Genomic DNA, 15,556 nt, shown 5'->3' with positions numbered 1-15,556 from the left:
ATGCTTCTGCATTTGAGTTTGCTAGCTCTTGGAGCTGCCTATGTATATGCCATCCCCACAGAAATTCCCACAAGTGCATTGGTGAAAGAGACCTTGGCACTGCTTTCTACTCATCGAACTCTGCTGATAGCCAATGAGGTAATTTTCTTTACGATTCCTACAGTCTGTAAAGTGCATAGGTAATCATTTGTGATGGTTCCTTTACTATATACAGAGACCTGTTATAAATAATAAGATTCTGAGCACGTTAGTACATGGGTGATAACTACATCACCAACAAACATTCCATTAAAAGTTATGAATGCTGGTATGCTGCACAAATGATTGTATTTCCTTTCCTCTCCAGACTCTGAGGATTCCTGTTCCTGTACATAAAAATGTAAGTTAAATTATGATTCAGTAAAATGATGGCATAAATAAGTAAATTTCTTGTTTTAAGCTGTAAATCATTAGTTATCATTGGAACTATTTAATTTTCTATACTTTGTTTTCATATGGGTGGTTGTGAATGTCTGTACTTATAAATATGAGGAATGACTTTTTATCAAGTAGAATCCTTTAAACAAGTGGATTAGGCTCTTCGGTGATGTTGTTAGTTTGCCTCCCAAAGAGCATCTTATCAGGGATTCTTTCCAGAAGGATTCCACACTGAGTGAGAGGTGCCTGCTAGTCTCCGTGCAGTTCTGACTATGGTCTTTCTCACTCTAATGTGTTTCTGAAAGTATTAGCAACTCAGAATTATATTTTTAGAACCATGATCAGTAGACATTAAAATATATAACAAATGCCCTATATTAATAATTTCTGCATACTTAAATAATTATAACTATATGATGGTATTGTATACATTTGAATATGTCCTTGTCATATTAAAATGTAAAATATATAATTTTATTAGTCTAAATAGAATAAAACTACCAGCTAGAACTGTAGAAACACATTGATGTGAGTTTAATGTATAATGCATTATGCTTCCAAAACATTTTTTTCCAGTTACATAATTAAGTTATATCCTTTATAAAACTCCTCAGTAATCATATAAGCTTCATCTACTTTTTGAAAATTTTATCTCAATATGTGGTGGTTTGTTGCCTAGAAAACAAACAAAAAACTCTTTGGAGAAGGGAACTCGTGTAAATACCACAAAACAAAGCCTAACTTTGTGGACCAAAATGGTTTTAATAATTATTTTTTAACTGATGAATTAAAAAGTATATATATTTATTGTGTACAATATGATGTTTTGAAGTATGTATACATTGCAGAATGGACAATGGACCAAATTTTTATACCTTGTCTTGATTATTTGCATTTTAAAAATTTTCCTCATTTAGCACCAACTGTGCACTGAAGAAATCTTTCAGGGAATAGGCACACTGGAGAGTCAAACTGTGCAAGGGGGTACTGTGGAAAGACTATTCAAAAACTTGTCTTTAATAAAGAAATACATTGACGGCCAAAAAGTAAGTTACACACATTCAATGGAAGCTATATTTGTCTGGCTGTGCCTATTTCTATGGAATTGACAGTTTCCTATAATACCTATTGTCATTTTTCTTTTTTCGCAGAAAAAGTGTGGAGAAGAAAGACGGAGAGTAAACCAATTCTTAGACTACCTGCAAGAGTTTCTTGGTGTAATGAACACCGAGTGGGTAATAGAAAGTTGAGACTAAACTGGTTTGTTGCAGCCAAAGATTTTGGAGGAGAAGGACATTTTACTGCAATGAGAATGAGGGCCAAGAAAGAGTCAGGCCTTAATTTTCAGTATAATTTAACTTCAGAGGGAAAGTAAATATTTCAGGCATACTGACACTTTGCCAGAAAGCATAAAATACTTAAAATATATTTCAGGTATCAGAATCATTGAAGTATTTTCCTCCAGGCAAAATTGATATACTTTTTTCTTATTTAACTTAACATTCTGTAAAATGTCTGTTAACTTAATGGTATTTATGAAATGGTTAAGAATTTGGTAAATTAATATTTATTTCATGTTATGTTGTGTTCTAATAAAACAAAAACAGACAACTGTTCAATTTGCTGCTGGCCTCTGTCTTAGCAATTGAAGTTAGCATAGTCCATTGAGTACATGCCCAGTTTGGAGGAAGGGTCTGAGCACATGTGGCTGAGCATCCCCATTTCTCTGAGAAGTCTCGGGGTTGCAAGGCACACCAGAGGTGGAAGTGATCTAGCAGGACTTAGTGGGGATGTGGGGAGCAGGGACACAGGCAGGAGCTGAAACTGGTTTTCTCTCTACAGTACATCCAGAACCTGGGATGGTGCAGGGTAAATGGTAGGGAATAAATGAATGAATGTGCTTTCCAAGACTGACTGTAGAATTAAAATGAGTTGTAAGACTTCCCCTGGAAGAAGGGCAGTGTGGGAACCTGTAACTAGGTTCCTGCCCAGCCTGTGAGAAGAATTTGGCAGATCAATCTCATTGCCAGTATAGAGAGGAAGCCAGAAACCCTCTCTGCCAAGGCCTGCAGGGGTTCTTACCCCTTCTGGCGGTGCACCATAACAAAAGGAACAGAGAGACACCGGTAGGGCAGTCCCATTAGAAAGACTGAGTTCCGTATTCCCGGGGCAGGGCAGCACCAGGCCGCACAACACTCCAATCTACCTGCTTATGGCTATCAGTAGCATCACTAGAGATTCTTCTGTTTGAGAAAACTTCTCAAGGATCCAGAAAATATGCTCTTTAAAATATTTTAAAACTGATACAGACCCAAAGGAGAGACCCAATAACAATATTCAGCTATATCATCCATTCTCTCTTTCATTCAACAAATCTGTATTGATCGCGGGCTCTCTGCTGGGTGTGGGATGCAGCTGTGGGCCTGGGCTGGAGGTCCTTAGACGCCAGTACTCCTAGCCTGGGCTTTATCTGTATGGATTGCTGCAGTGTTGAGCTCCACTGCTGTGTGAAGCAATTGCTCCTGCTCTTTCTGGGCATGGGAGAAGGGCCAGAGCAGTCAGACACAGATTCCCAGGCAGGAGAATGGAACTCCTTCCGAGGAAAAAGATGTGTTTTCCTTCCAGCACACACCCAGGCATGGTGGTCAGGACCGTGGACCAGGTCCCCAACTTGTGCATGCACCAAGCCCCAGGATCAGGAGCAGAGCTAGTGAGGGAGGAAGATGGATGAGCACAGAATGGTGCTGACCGCTCTAGAAAAAGACAGGAGACAGGAGACAGGAAACAGCAAACTCAACTTGCAAAAAGACTGAATCTCAACTTGATTCAATTAGGCAGATACTGAGTTCCAGTATGCTCCAGGACTATTCTAGGGGCTAGGATTCAACAGTGAATAAAACAGACAAAATCCTTTCCCTTGTACACTTATATTCTCTCAAAAAAGCTCCTTTCCCCTCTTCCTTATCAGTGTCCAATATAGTTAATAAGGACTTAAGACTGGAATATCACATCTAAATCCCCAATAATGAGCCCTCACCAATCTGCCAGGTCCCAGAGAAGCTAAAAGCAATCAGGGCTGTTTGCAACTAACTGAAATAAAACTTGATTCGAACTCGTCGTGTCAAGCCTGTTGACAACACACACACATGTCCACGTGTCACTGCTGTGCATAGAAACCTCTGACTCACTACCATCTGAAGTCCAGGCTCCTTCACAGGTCATTTGAGGTCGACCTCTGCTCCCTCTGACCCCCGACATACAGAAATACAGGCATCATCCATGTAACATCCTTGGCAAGAAAACATTAACTAGGTGCCTCATTCCCATTATTTTAAGTGGGAAAAATTTTAATGCATTATATCTCAACCCAAAATCTTCAACCAACTTCTTAAAACATAAAACATAGTAAAATGCCTGTATATAAGGAAAAAACATGTTAGGGTGTAAAAATTTAAATAAAATATTTTGTATTTATTTATTTAATTGTAGTAAAATAAGGATATAAAATATTTAAAACAGTACTTCCTGATCACTCAGCAGTTAATACAATGGTTGCTTTATCTGTATAACACGCTGCACGTCCCCTTAGTTAACATTCGGAACCTTTCTGATTGTCTTCTGTGAACTCTGATTTGCTACCAGTTGTATGTGGAATAAACCTAAAGACTTTGTCCATTGACTCCCCTCATCATTTGGTTAAATAATTTCTTATGTTTAGGGGACATAAATATTTTTCCAATATAAATATTGGTGGGAAAGCATTGTATTGAGAGACACATTCTATGAAGAAGAACTCTATGTGGAAAACATTAATTGTGGAGATGTTCAGGCCAGGCATGGTGGCTTATGCCTGTAATCCTAGCACCTTGGGAAGCTGAAGCAGGAGGATCACTTGAGTCCAGGAGTTCAAGACTAGCCTGGGCAACATAGCAAGACCATGTCTCTACAAAAAGAAAGAAAAGCAGCCGGGCATGGTGGTGCACATCTGTAGTTCCAACTACTCAGGTGGCTGAGGTGGGAGGATCACCTGAGCCCAGGAGATGAGGCTGCAATGAGCCCTGATTGTGCCACTTTAGGCAACAGTGTGAGGCCGTTTAAAAACAAAAAACAAAAAACAAAGAGATGATCTGTAAAGAATGCTAGCTCTTATTCTTCACAGAATACCCATGAATTTTCATACCTCTGTGCCTTGGTCCACACTATACCCTCTGTCTCAGTATCTTTGTTCTTTCCCACCCAACAAACTTGCAATTGGCCTTTAGATGTTTTCATTCACCATATCCTTCATTTTTTTTTGTTTTTTTGTTTTTTTAGAGACAGGGTCTTGCTCTGTCACCCAGGCTGGAATGCAGTGGCGTGATCATTGCTCACTGCAGCCCTGAACTCCTGGGCTCAAATGATTCTCCTGTTTCAGCCTCCCCAGTAGCTGGGACTACAGGCACTTACTACCATGTCTAGTTAATATCTTTTAAAATTATTTTGTAGGGATGGGGTTTCACTATGTGACCTGGGTTGGTCTTAAACTTCTGGCCTCAAGTGATCCTCTCACTTTGGCCTCTCAAAGTGCTGGGATTACAAGTATGAGCCACCACACTGCCCTCTTTTTATTTTTATTTATTTATTTATTTATTTATTTATTCATTTATTATTTTTTTCGAGATGGAGTCTCACTTTGTCACCCAGCCTGGAGTGCAGTGGCATGATCTCGGCTCACTGTAACCTCCACCTCCTGGGTTCCAGTGATTCTCCTGCCTCAGCCTCCCAAGTAACTGTGACTACAGGTGCATGCCACCACGCCCAGCTAATTTTTATATTTTTAGTAGAGACAGTGTTTTACCATGTTGGTCAGGCTGGTGTTGAATTCTTCACCTCAAGCAATCCACCTGCTTCAGCCTTCCAAAGTGCTGAGATTATAGGTGTGAGCCACTGTGCCCAGTCTTTTTATTTATTTATTTATTTATTTATTTATTTATTTATTTATTGAGACAGAGTCTCGCTCTGTCACCCACGCTGGAGTGCAGTGGCACGGTCTCAGTTCACTGCAAGCTCTGCCTCCCAGGTTCATGCCATTCTCCTGCCTCAGCCTCCCTAGTAGCTGGGACTACAGAACCCCACCACCACACCTGGCTAATTTTTTTGTATTTTTAGTAGAGATAGGGTTTCACCATGTTAGCCAGGATGGTCTTGATCTCCTGACCTTGTGATCCGCCCATTGCAGCCTCCCAAAGTGCTGGGATTACAGGCATGAGCCACCATGCCTGGCCTGTTTTTATTTTTTTAAGAGATAGAGTCTTGCTATGTTGTCCAGGCTGGACTCAAACTCTTGAGTTCAAGTGATCCTCCCATCTCAGCCTCCTGAGTAATTGGAACTATAGGCAAGTGCCACCATGTCCAGCAGTTTTTTTTTAATCTCAATGTACCTGCCTGTGGCCAGCTGACTTACTAATTTCATGGTCTCACATCATTGTATACATTTACCATCAGGATCACGACATAGAGTAAAATGCACAGGCTTATAAATGTAACGAGCTGTTACAAAAGTTTCAAAGCCACAGGAAGGTTCTGCCAGGTACTTAGAATGTTTATTCCATTCATACAATAAAGAACTAGAAAAACAGTCCCAGAGTATAAAAGACTCAAGCCTAAGAGTCTCCATTTATCATTTGTCCAATGGAAGTCCCATTCTTACCAAAGAATCATGGCAGATTTAGGTTTTCCTGGTGTCAGTATTAGCTCAGACCTCATATCTAACAAAGTTTGAAAAGTTTAGGTATCTCCTATACTAGTGTGTACTTATCCTGATGAATGGCTCTAGATCTCTTCGGTAAAGGATTAAAGTTTACTGCATGTATATGTAGTGGGATTATAGAGTCCTCCTGTTCAATCAATGGACACTGGGTTTATGAATGCCTTAGATGTGGGAACTGGATGAAGATCCTGCTTTTCCACTGTGGTGGCTGATGTCAGCCCTTTACCACCTGATTACATATACATGCTAATTGATTATCAATGTTTCTTGTCTCTAGGAACACTTTAATTTCTTAGCCACCACAATAGATCCCTGAAGGTTAAGAGTCAAGGCACCCTGGTTGGCACCACGGCCTTGCTGTTTGTGGTGGTAATTATGTCCCCCTTGCCTCTAATGTTTAAGTGCTTCCAACCTGAGCTCTGCCATTCTAGGGATCTCATGTTGCCTATTGATATTAGGGAGTCCATGTCATTGGCAGCATCTTTCACCTTCAACCCAGCTTACAGGGGACATCCACCACCAATGTTTGCAATGATGCCTGCTTCTCTTCACTAGTGCATCTGTTGCTGTGTTAGTAAAAGGAGTATATTCTGTGTCCTCCAGGAACATACTCAGATAGTGAGTTCTCAAGCCAGATACAATAAATCCATTTTAGTATTCCTGCTTCTATGAGCTATCTGCTCTTTTCTTCAATACTATGGGAGGAAGTTCAGGTGTCTCCACTTCATATTCTGTACACCATCATCAGGATCAGGCTTCAAGGAGCCACTCCAGCAAGCTATTAGGACTAACTCCAGTTGTTCTTGCGAAAACTTAATTCTGAGTCATAAGTATACCCATGCCAATGAATCCAATCCCATTCAACTCTATATTCTTCTGGACAAACAGCTGCAGGATGCACTCGATTCTGGATTCTGACAGTACATATTAGTAAACTCCTGCACACCTTACACTTCCCTGCCAAGACTGTATGTCAGCTGTGAAGCTATTGTCTCTCGGCTTCAAGCCCACTATACTATACTCTGCTGCAGCTGGGATTCTGCAAACCAATTTCTCCTTTGCCAGCTGAAACCCTGTTAGGATCTGTCAATGGAGGGTGTAGACTAGGAGGCTGGAGGAAGAAAAGGGGACTTGTTTCTTCCTGTTGCTTCCTATTCTTTGTTTTTGTTTCCTGTTCCTGTCCTCGTATATTCCTATTCCTAATCCTAATCCTAACATTAACCCTGGCAGCAGTAGTTGACTCTAGTAGCAACATTTGATTATAGTTTGCAGTTTTTCCACCATTCATAGAACCAACCTTAGCACACCTCATTTCCCTCTGAGACCCCAGCAACAGCCAACCAGCATCCCCTCAGAGGTCTGGATCCCATTCCCATAGGACCCCTTTTCTGAACTCAGGAACTGCACTGCATGCAGAGCAGCACCCCCTCTACAGGTGTCTAAGTTTCAGGTCCACAAAGCCCCTCCTCCAAATTTATAAGTTTTAATAATTTTCACCTGTTCCCTTTGCTTCCCAGACACAGAAGTGCTAGCTGCTTCCCACAATTGCCACCTCCTTGATACCTTATTGTTCCCTTTTTGCCTGCCTAGTTTTCCAGTACCTGGCTAACAGTTCTTTATATTTAATTCTGTTTATTAAAATAACTGGTATAGTTTTTGTCTCCTGGTTGGTGCCTAGTTAACACAAGATGTTCTTGATCTTACTTTAATTATTGGCCTTGAGGAAATAAGGGGTGTTGAGGCAGGGTTGTGGGCAGAACAAATGTCATCTTGTGAAGTATACGTTTCAAGTGAAATAGTTATTCTGTTTCCAGGCAAGGAGAAGTTAGTCTACTCTGGCAAGGGGGAAAGGTCTGCTTCTACCAGTTAAGGAGGGCTGAGAGAATTTGGAGGTTCAAGAGTTTTAGGTTTGTCCACCCAAATGTTTCTATCCCAGGTCTCATGGTCCCACCCTTTTCTCATAAGAGCCCTGACTTTGACATAGAATGTCCAAAATCCACTCTTCTCCTTTGAAGCTCTTCTAAGACCTGCAAATAATCAGATCCTGAGCCTAATTTTCAGATCGGTCTGCCCTGCAGTTGCTGGAAATAGGAGTCTCCTTTAAAGTTGCCATGTGAGTTGTCAAGCATTCCGAGAATATGTTAAGTTAGAATTAGATTGCCATGAGCCTATCATTTTCTTTTGGTAAGGTCTTCAGTGCTGTCAGAAGAGTCACTGTACTCTGCAATCTTTATAATTAACATTGTTCTCATATAACCCTGCCACTTTATCTTTCATTGTCTTGCTGTCCACCTGCCCCTCATCTAAATTAACCAGAGCTAAAAGCTTAAGAAATTGCAAAGCCACTGCCTGCCAGAAGTTATTATCAACCTACTTATTTTCAGCAATAGGTTCATATTATTTTAAAATAGTGAATAATCCAATGTCAATGTTCCATTTCCAAGTGTTTGTTACCTAAAAGTACATCTGATACTAATTGTCATAGCCAGGTCTCTTCAGAAGCAGAGCCTGAGGTCAGGCTCTGCTTGCCTTCATGCCTGCAAGTTAAGGGTGGTGTGTTGGTGTTGGTGCTGACAAAGAGACAGATAGGAGGCAGTGAGGGCAATCTGAGAAGGCACACAAATATGTATCCAATACAAACATAAATTTCCACAGCTGATGCAAGAAGACATAGAAAAATCTAAACAGATCTAGAACCACTAAAGAAATTAAACCAGTCATTTAAAATCTTTCTTGAAAGAATACATCAAGTCCAGATAGTTTTCTAGGTGAGTCCTTCTAAACTGTCAGGTCACATGTAATTCCAAACATATATAAACTCTTATAGAAAATAAACAAAATGAGATATTTCCCAGCTCATTTTGTGAAGCTAATATATAGCATACGAAAGTCAGAGGAGGAAAATATATGAAAGAAAAATTATGATCCCATACTCACTCATGAACGTGGACATAAACATTGTTATCAAAGTTTTATAAATCCAAATCCAGCATGTATAAAAAGACATTACATAACAACTAATGTAATGTCTTTCTTTCAGGAATATAAAATTAAGTGTCAGGAATATGAAATATTCCTTTATTTCAGGAATATAAAATTAAATGTCAGAAAATCTATTAATGTAATTTACCACATTAATCATCTTTTAAAGAGAAGAATCAGGCTGGGCACAGTGGCTCATGTCTGTAATCCCAGCACTTTGGGAGGCCGAGGCAGGTGGATCACCTGAAGTCAGGAGTTTGAGACCAGCATGGCCAACATGGTGAAACCCTGTCTCTACTAAAATTCCATAATTAGCTGGGCATGGTGGCAGGCACCTGTAATCCCAGCTACTCGGGAGGCTGAGGCAGAAGAATCACTTGAACCTGGGAGGCAGAGGTTGCAGTGAGTTGAGATCGTGCCATTGCACTCCAGCCTGGGTGACAAGAGCGAAACTCAGTCTCAAAATACAAAACAAAAAAAAAAAAGAGAGAGAGAGAGAAAAGAATCACATGATGATATCAATGCACAAAAAGCATTACTGAAATTTTACATTCATTTATTATAATTACTTTTTAACAAAGTCAAAATAGAAAGGAACTTTTTTAACCTGATAAACTTACAGAAAATACTGTGCTCAATGGTAATATGTTCAAATCATCTCTTTAAAAAAAGAATAATGCAAGAATACCTGCAGGACCACTCTGTGTGCACTGCACAATCCCAGGAAGCACAATTTACATCAGAGACATTATATATTTGAGTATGTATGACGATTTCATACCAGATAGAAGTATCTTTTTCCAATTTGCACAGAGGCTTTATATGATGTAGTAGTGTCCCTGGAGACTAACTTTGTTTCCATTAAAAACTGACCAAAGGTCCCAGCCTTTGCAAAAAGATTGTTCATATTAATAGAACTAATAAATATTAGGATTGTAAAGGAAGAAACAAAAATCATATATATATTTGCAGATGATATACTATGATAAAAATGGAACTCAAAAACACGTAGAGTCAGTCAAATGATTATAAGGAATAAGAGAGTTCAGCAAGTTGCTGGATAAATATGCAAAATCAATTACAAGTTATACATTACCAAAAAGCAGATAATGTAATTTTAAAGAAGACATCATTACAAGTAAGTATAAGCATTATTATAATACTTATAAGACTATAAAATGCCAAAGAGCAGGGTATGGGGGCACGTGCTTGTAGTCTCAACTACTTGGGAAAGGCTAAGGCAGGAGGATCATTTGAGGCCAGAAGTTTGAGGCTGCACTCCAGCCTAGGCAACAGAGTAAGACCCCTTCTCTCTCTCTCTAAAAGAAAAAAAAAAAAAAAGCAATGTAAACTGCCAAAGAATAAATCTAACAAAATATGGAAAACATTTAAAAACTTTATTGAAAGACAGTAACAGCAGCAAGTGCAGAGACCTATTATGTCCATGGATCAAGACTTGATGTTGTAATTTGCAAACTGATTTATACATTTAATGTGACTCCTATCAAAATCCCAACCATTTTTTTCATGATCATACTATGCTGATTCTAAAATGTACATGGGAAAATGAGAGTCCAAGAATAGCCGATACAATTCTAAAGAAGGAGCTCAAAATGGGAGAACTTGGCCGGGTGTGGTGGCTCACACCTGTAATCCTAGCACTTTGGGAGGCCAAGGCAGGCAGATTGTCTGAGCTCAGGAGTTTGAGACCACAATGGGCAACATTGCAAAACCCCATCTCTAGTAAAAATCCAAAAAAATTAGCCGGGCATGGTGGCATACACCTTTAGTCCCAACTACTTGGGAGGCTGAGGCATGAGAATCGCTTGAGCCAGGGAGGCAGAGGTTGCAGTGAGCTAAGGTTGCACCACTGCACTCCAGCCTGGGCAATAGAGTGAGACCCTGTCTCAAAAGCAAACAAACAAACAAAACAAAACAAAACCCAAATGGGAGAACTTGCCTTGCTAGATATCAAGCCTTAATAATTAAGTGTGGTTTTGACAAGGGGTTATAACAGTAGTTCTCAACAGAGGGTGATTCCCCAACCCCAAGGGAACATTTGGCAATTTGGGGTTGTCAGAATTGGAGGCGAAGGAGGGGATGCTACTGGCCTCTACTGGGTAGAGGTCAGGGATGCTGCTAAACATCCTACAGTAAACACAACAGCCCTCCACAACAGAATTCTCCCATCCAAAATGTCAGTAGCGGCAAGGTTGAGAAATCCTAGGGGTAGACAGATAGACCAGTGAAAAACTAATTTAAAAACAGAAAATATGACCTGGGAGTGGGCTTATCCAGCAGGAAACAGATGGGACACTTATATTGAGTAACTTAAGGACAGTTTATTTAATAAAGGGACCATTATAAAAGTGAGAACAGAGTGTAGGGAAAACAAAGCCCTTGGTGACTGGTAACAGGAACTGCAACAGGAGAGGGACTATTTACTGAAACTCAGAGATACAGAGCACTATAGAGATACAGAGCAGTACGTGCAGATGGCCAGTTGGCAAGAGCTGGGACCTTAAGTCAAGGGACACAACCAGCTTGCAGCAACCTTGCAAGGAGAGAGCTAAGGGCATACATACCTTGCTTCACTCACCTCCTACCTTTTGATCACCTGTCAATGCTCCCATGGTCAAACCCAATGGGAACCTGTGGGCAAATAAGCTATTAATGTAGTTCATACTGGTCGGCCTCCCAGGACACAGAGGCTAAAAGGGGGTGGAGAGCAGATCTGGAGAGGCAAATAGGAGCTTTCCAGATGGAATGGAAGGATTTCATAAATAAAACCTCCAAAGAGCAGATCACCAAGGAAAAGGTTGATACATTCAATATTCATCAAATTTACCATAAGAAGAGTGAAAAGACAAACCGCAAGATAGGACAAATATTTGTTTCACATATAAATGACTAAGGATTGGTTTCAAGAATGTCTAACAAAATCCTCTTAATCAGTAAGAAAAAGATAAATAACCCACTAGAAAAAAAAAAAGGTAAATGACATGAATAAGCATTTCTTAGAACAGGAAACACAAATGGCCAATAAACATATAAAGAGATGTTCAACCTTATTAGTACTCAGGAAAATCCAAAATTAAACCACAATGAGATAACACTTCACACCCACCAGACTGGCAGAAATTAAAAAGTCAGACATTACAATTCTTGCCCAGGATGTAAAGTAAAAGGAATTCTTACACATTGTCCACAAAAGAGTAAAATGGTACTTTTGAAATGTAGTTCCTGGTAAAAAATTGAACGTGCATGTACCTTATGACCCCGAATTTCAACCTAGTGCATATTCTAGGGAAATTCTTGCCCATGAACATCAGGAGAGATAAACAACCATAATCATAGCAGACTGTTTTCTTAAATAAACTTATTTTAGGAAAACTTTTAGGTTTACAGAAAAATGGGGAAGATAGTACAGAAAGTTCCCATGTACTCCATATCCAATTTTCCCTATTCTTAACATCTTTTTTTTTTTTTTTTAGACGGAGTCTCCCTCTGTCACTCAGGCTAGAGTGCAGTGGCACAATCTCAGCTCACTGCAACCTCTGCCTCCCAGGTTCAAGCAATTTTCTTGCCTCAGCCTAGCTGGGATTACAGGCATCCGCCACCGTGCCCTGATAATTTTTGTATTTTCATTTTTTAGTAGAGATGGGGTTTCACCATCTTGGCCAGGCTGGTCTCGAACTCCTGATCTCGTGATCCACCACCTCGGCCTCCCAAAATTCTGGGATTACAGGCGTGAGCCACAGCGCCCAGCCCTTAACATCTTACATTAGTATGCTATACATGTCACATTAATGAATCAATATGGATACATTGTTGTTAACTAAAGTCCATATCTTATTCAGATTTCTTTAGTTTTACTTACTTTTTGCAGCATGTTCTTAACAACTAAAACTTTTAAAACCTCCAAAATGGGCCAAGAGCAGTGGCTCACGCCTGTAATTCCAGAACTTTGGGAGGCCGAGGTGGGCAGATCACCTGAGGTCAGGAGTTCGAGACCAGCCTGGCCAACATGGTGAAACCCCGTCTCTACTAAAAATACAAAAAAAAAAAAAAAAATTAGCCAGGCATGGTGGCACATGCCTGTAATCCCAGTTACTTGGGAGGCTGAGGCAGGAGAATTACTTGAACACAGGAAGCAGAGGTTGCAGTGAGCCGAGACGGCGCCATTGCACTCCAGCCTGGGCAACAAGAACAAAACTCCATATCATAAAAAAAAAAAAAAAAAAATCTTCAAATGTCCATCAGTAATAAAATAGATAAATAAATTATGGCTTACTCATTTAGAAGATTATAGTAAAGTAAATACAGTAAATAAATAAACTACAGTTATATGTATCAACGTGGATGAGTCTGAAAACATTTTGTTGAGCAGTAAAAGCAAATCTTAAATAAATACATCCAACATGATTCCATTTATAAAAAGGGCAAAAATAGGAAAAATGAAATCATATATAATTAGAGGATATTTACATATATAATAAAACAAGAATAGCAAATAAATGATTAACCAAAAAAAAATAAGGATAATGGTTCCCTTTGGTGGGGAGGGACATGGAAGCTGTGGGAGGGACGCCTTCATGGGGAGAGGGAATGTTCTCTTCAGTTGGGTGGTGGACACATGGGTTTTTGTTATGTTTTAAACTATACATAGAGATTATAATTTTTTTGTATGTATGATGTTTCACAATAATAATTTTAAAGGCTCTGATCCCTGCTCTTTTCTTTCCCCTTGAAAGCATATTGTCTAAATAGTCCTCATCCTCCAACATTCTGGCTTAAGGGAAAAGGTGACACTTTAGAGTCAGAGCAAACAGGAACCCCAGCCCTCTGTGCCCCAACCAAAGAAATGTGATTATGTCTCTTATCATCTTCTTCAACCCCCACCACACATCATGATGCTTCCTGTTTCTCAGAAGCTGAAAAAGGTGCTGACATAATGTAATGAGTAGAATCGAGGCAGTATACACGGATCCACCCAGAGCCATGTGTGTCACCCCAGGGGCAGGTTGGACTCTCAGCTGTGGTTGGGAACATAGGCCAAATCTCTGCCTTTAGGTGGGAAATGACCCCAAATTTGAAGATTCATGGAGCAGGGTGACTCTTGCTGTTAAGAGTGAGAGACTCACCATCATCAGCCCCAAGAGATGCCTTCTGCAACAGCGAAAGGCCACCTCTTGGCAGATCCCTTTACGTGGGTACAGCTGGACTGGGCACTGGGCTCCAGCTGGGGCCTGGGAAACTGCCACACTGGCACCCCCTATTCCTCCACAGTCATCCCTCACTTGTCTGTTCATTTGGTTGTTTATTCATTCACTCAGCAAATACTCACACAGCTGCAATGTGCCAGGCACTGTTCTAAGTATTGGTGACACAACAGGGAGCAGGACACAGCCCTGCTCTAGCAGCATCATACCCATTTAGGAGAGTCAGACAACAAACAAATAAAACAACTATAAATTGTGGTAAGTGCCTTCAGTGAAAGTAGTAGAAGCAAAACAACCCAGTGTTAAGATGCTAAAGTCAGGCTACCTGGGTTTAAGTTCTGCCTCTACTGCTACCTGCCATTGGGCAAGTTAATTAACCTTTCTAGGAGTCAGTTTTCCTTTCTATAGATTGGAAGTGATCATCAAACCTACTGAATAGGATTGATTGAAGATTTATTCTTTCCAAAAATATTTATTGAGCACCACTATGTGCCAGGCACCATGCCAGGCACTAAGGATTAATAGTGAAGGTGACAGACAAGGTCCTGCCCTCCAGGAACATACATGATAGCGGAGGAAGAGTCACTGGACAAGCAAAGGCCATGTCAGATGTGATAAGGGCTAGGGACTAATGTGATCTAGGGAGATTCAGGAAGTGCCAGGGAGAGAGGGCCACTTTATATGTCTGACAAGGTGACATTTGAGAGCTAAATGATGAAAAGGAGCCAACTACGTGAAAGCCTGGGGGCTGGTGATAGTTAAACAGAGGGATAGCAAGTGTGAAAGTATAGTAGCAGGAATGAAGTTGGTGTGGTTGAAGAACAGCAGGAAGACAGATGGCTGGAGCACATTAGCAGGGAGGTAGGAGATGAGGCTAGGGAGGGAAGAGAGGGCTCATGCAGACTCATGCAGGCCAGAGAAAGGACTTTGCATTTCATTCTAGTAATGGGAAGTCCCTGAGGGTTTAAAGCAGAGGAAGGTCAGATGACTTACTTTTTTTTTTGAGACAGGGTCTCACTCTGTCATCCAGGCTGGACTGCAGTGGCACCATCACAGCTCACTGCAGCGTCAACCTCCTGGGCTCAGGTGATCCTCCCATCTCAGTCTCCTGGGTAGCTGGCACTATAGGCACATGCCACCATGCCAGGCTAATTTTTGTAGAGATGGGATTTCTCCATGTTTCCTA

At 40.6% G+C, this 15,556-nt stretch overlaps 1 protein-coding gene across 1 annotated transcript; it reads left to right on the top strand.

Annotated features, from left to right (window-relative positions):
* IL5 (interleukin 5) lies at nt 1-4,051 on the top strand. The gene is made up of 4 exons (XM_054487373.2): nt 1-138; nt 347-379; nt 1,335-1,463; nt 1,569-4,051. Exons 1-4 carry the CDS (start codon nt 1-3, stop codon nt 1,665-1,667), a joined length of 399 nt encoding a protein of 132 aa, XP_054343348.1. The 3' UTR covers nt 1,668-4,051.
* Nucleotides 4,052-15,556: the final 11,505 nt, after the last annotated feature.

The sequence above is a fragment of the Pongo pygmaeus genome, chromosome 4 (assembly GCF_028885625.2).
Source record: "Pongo pygmaeus isolate AG05252 chromosome 4, NHGRI_mPonPyg2-v2.0_pri, whole genome shotgun sequence".
NCBI lineage: Eukaryota > Metazoa > Chordata > Mammalia > Primates > Hominidae > Pongo > Pongo pygmaeus.
Note: the sequence above shows the minus strand (reverse complement) of the source record. Positions and strands in the feature narration are given on the sequence as shown.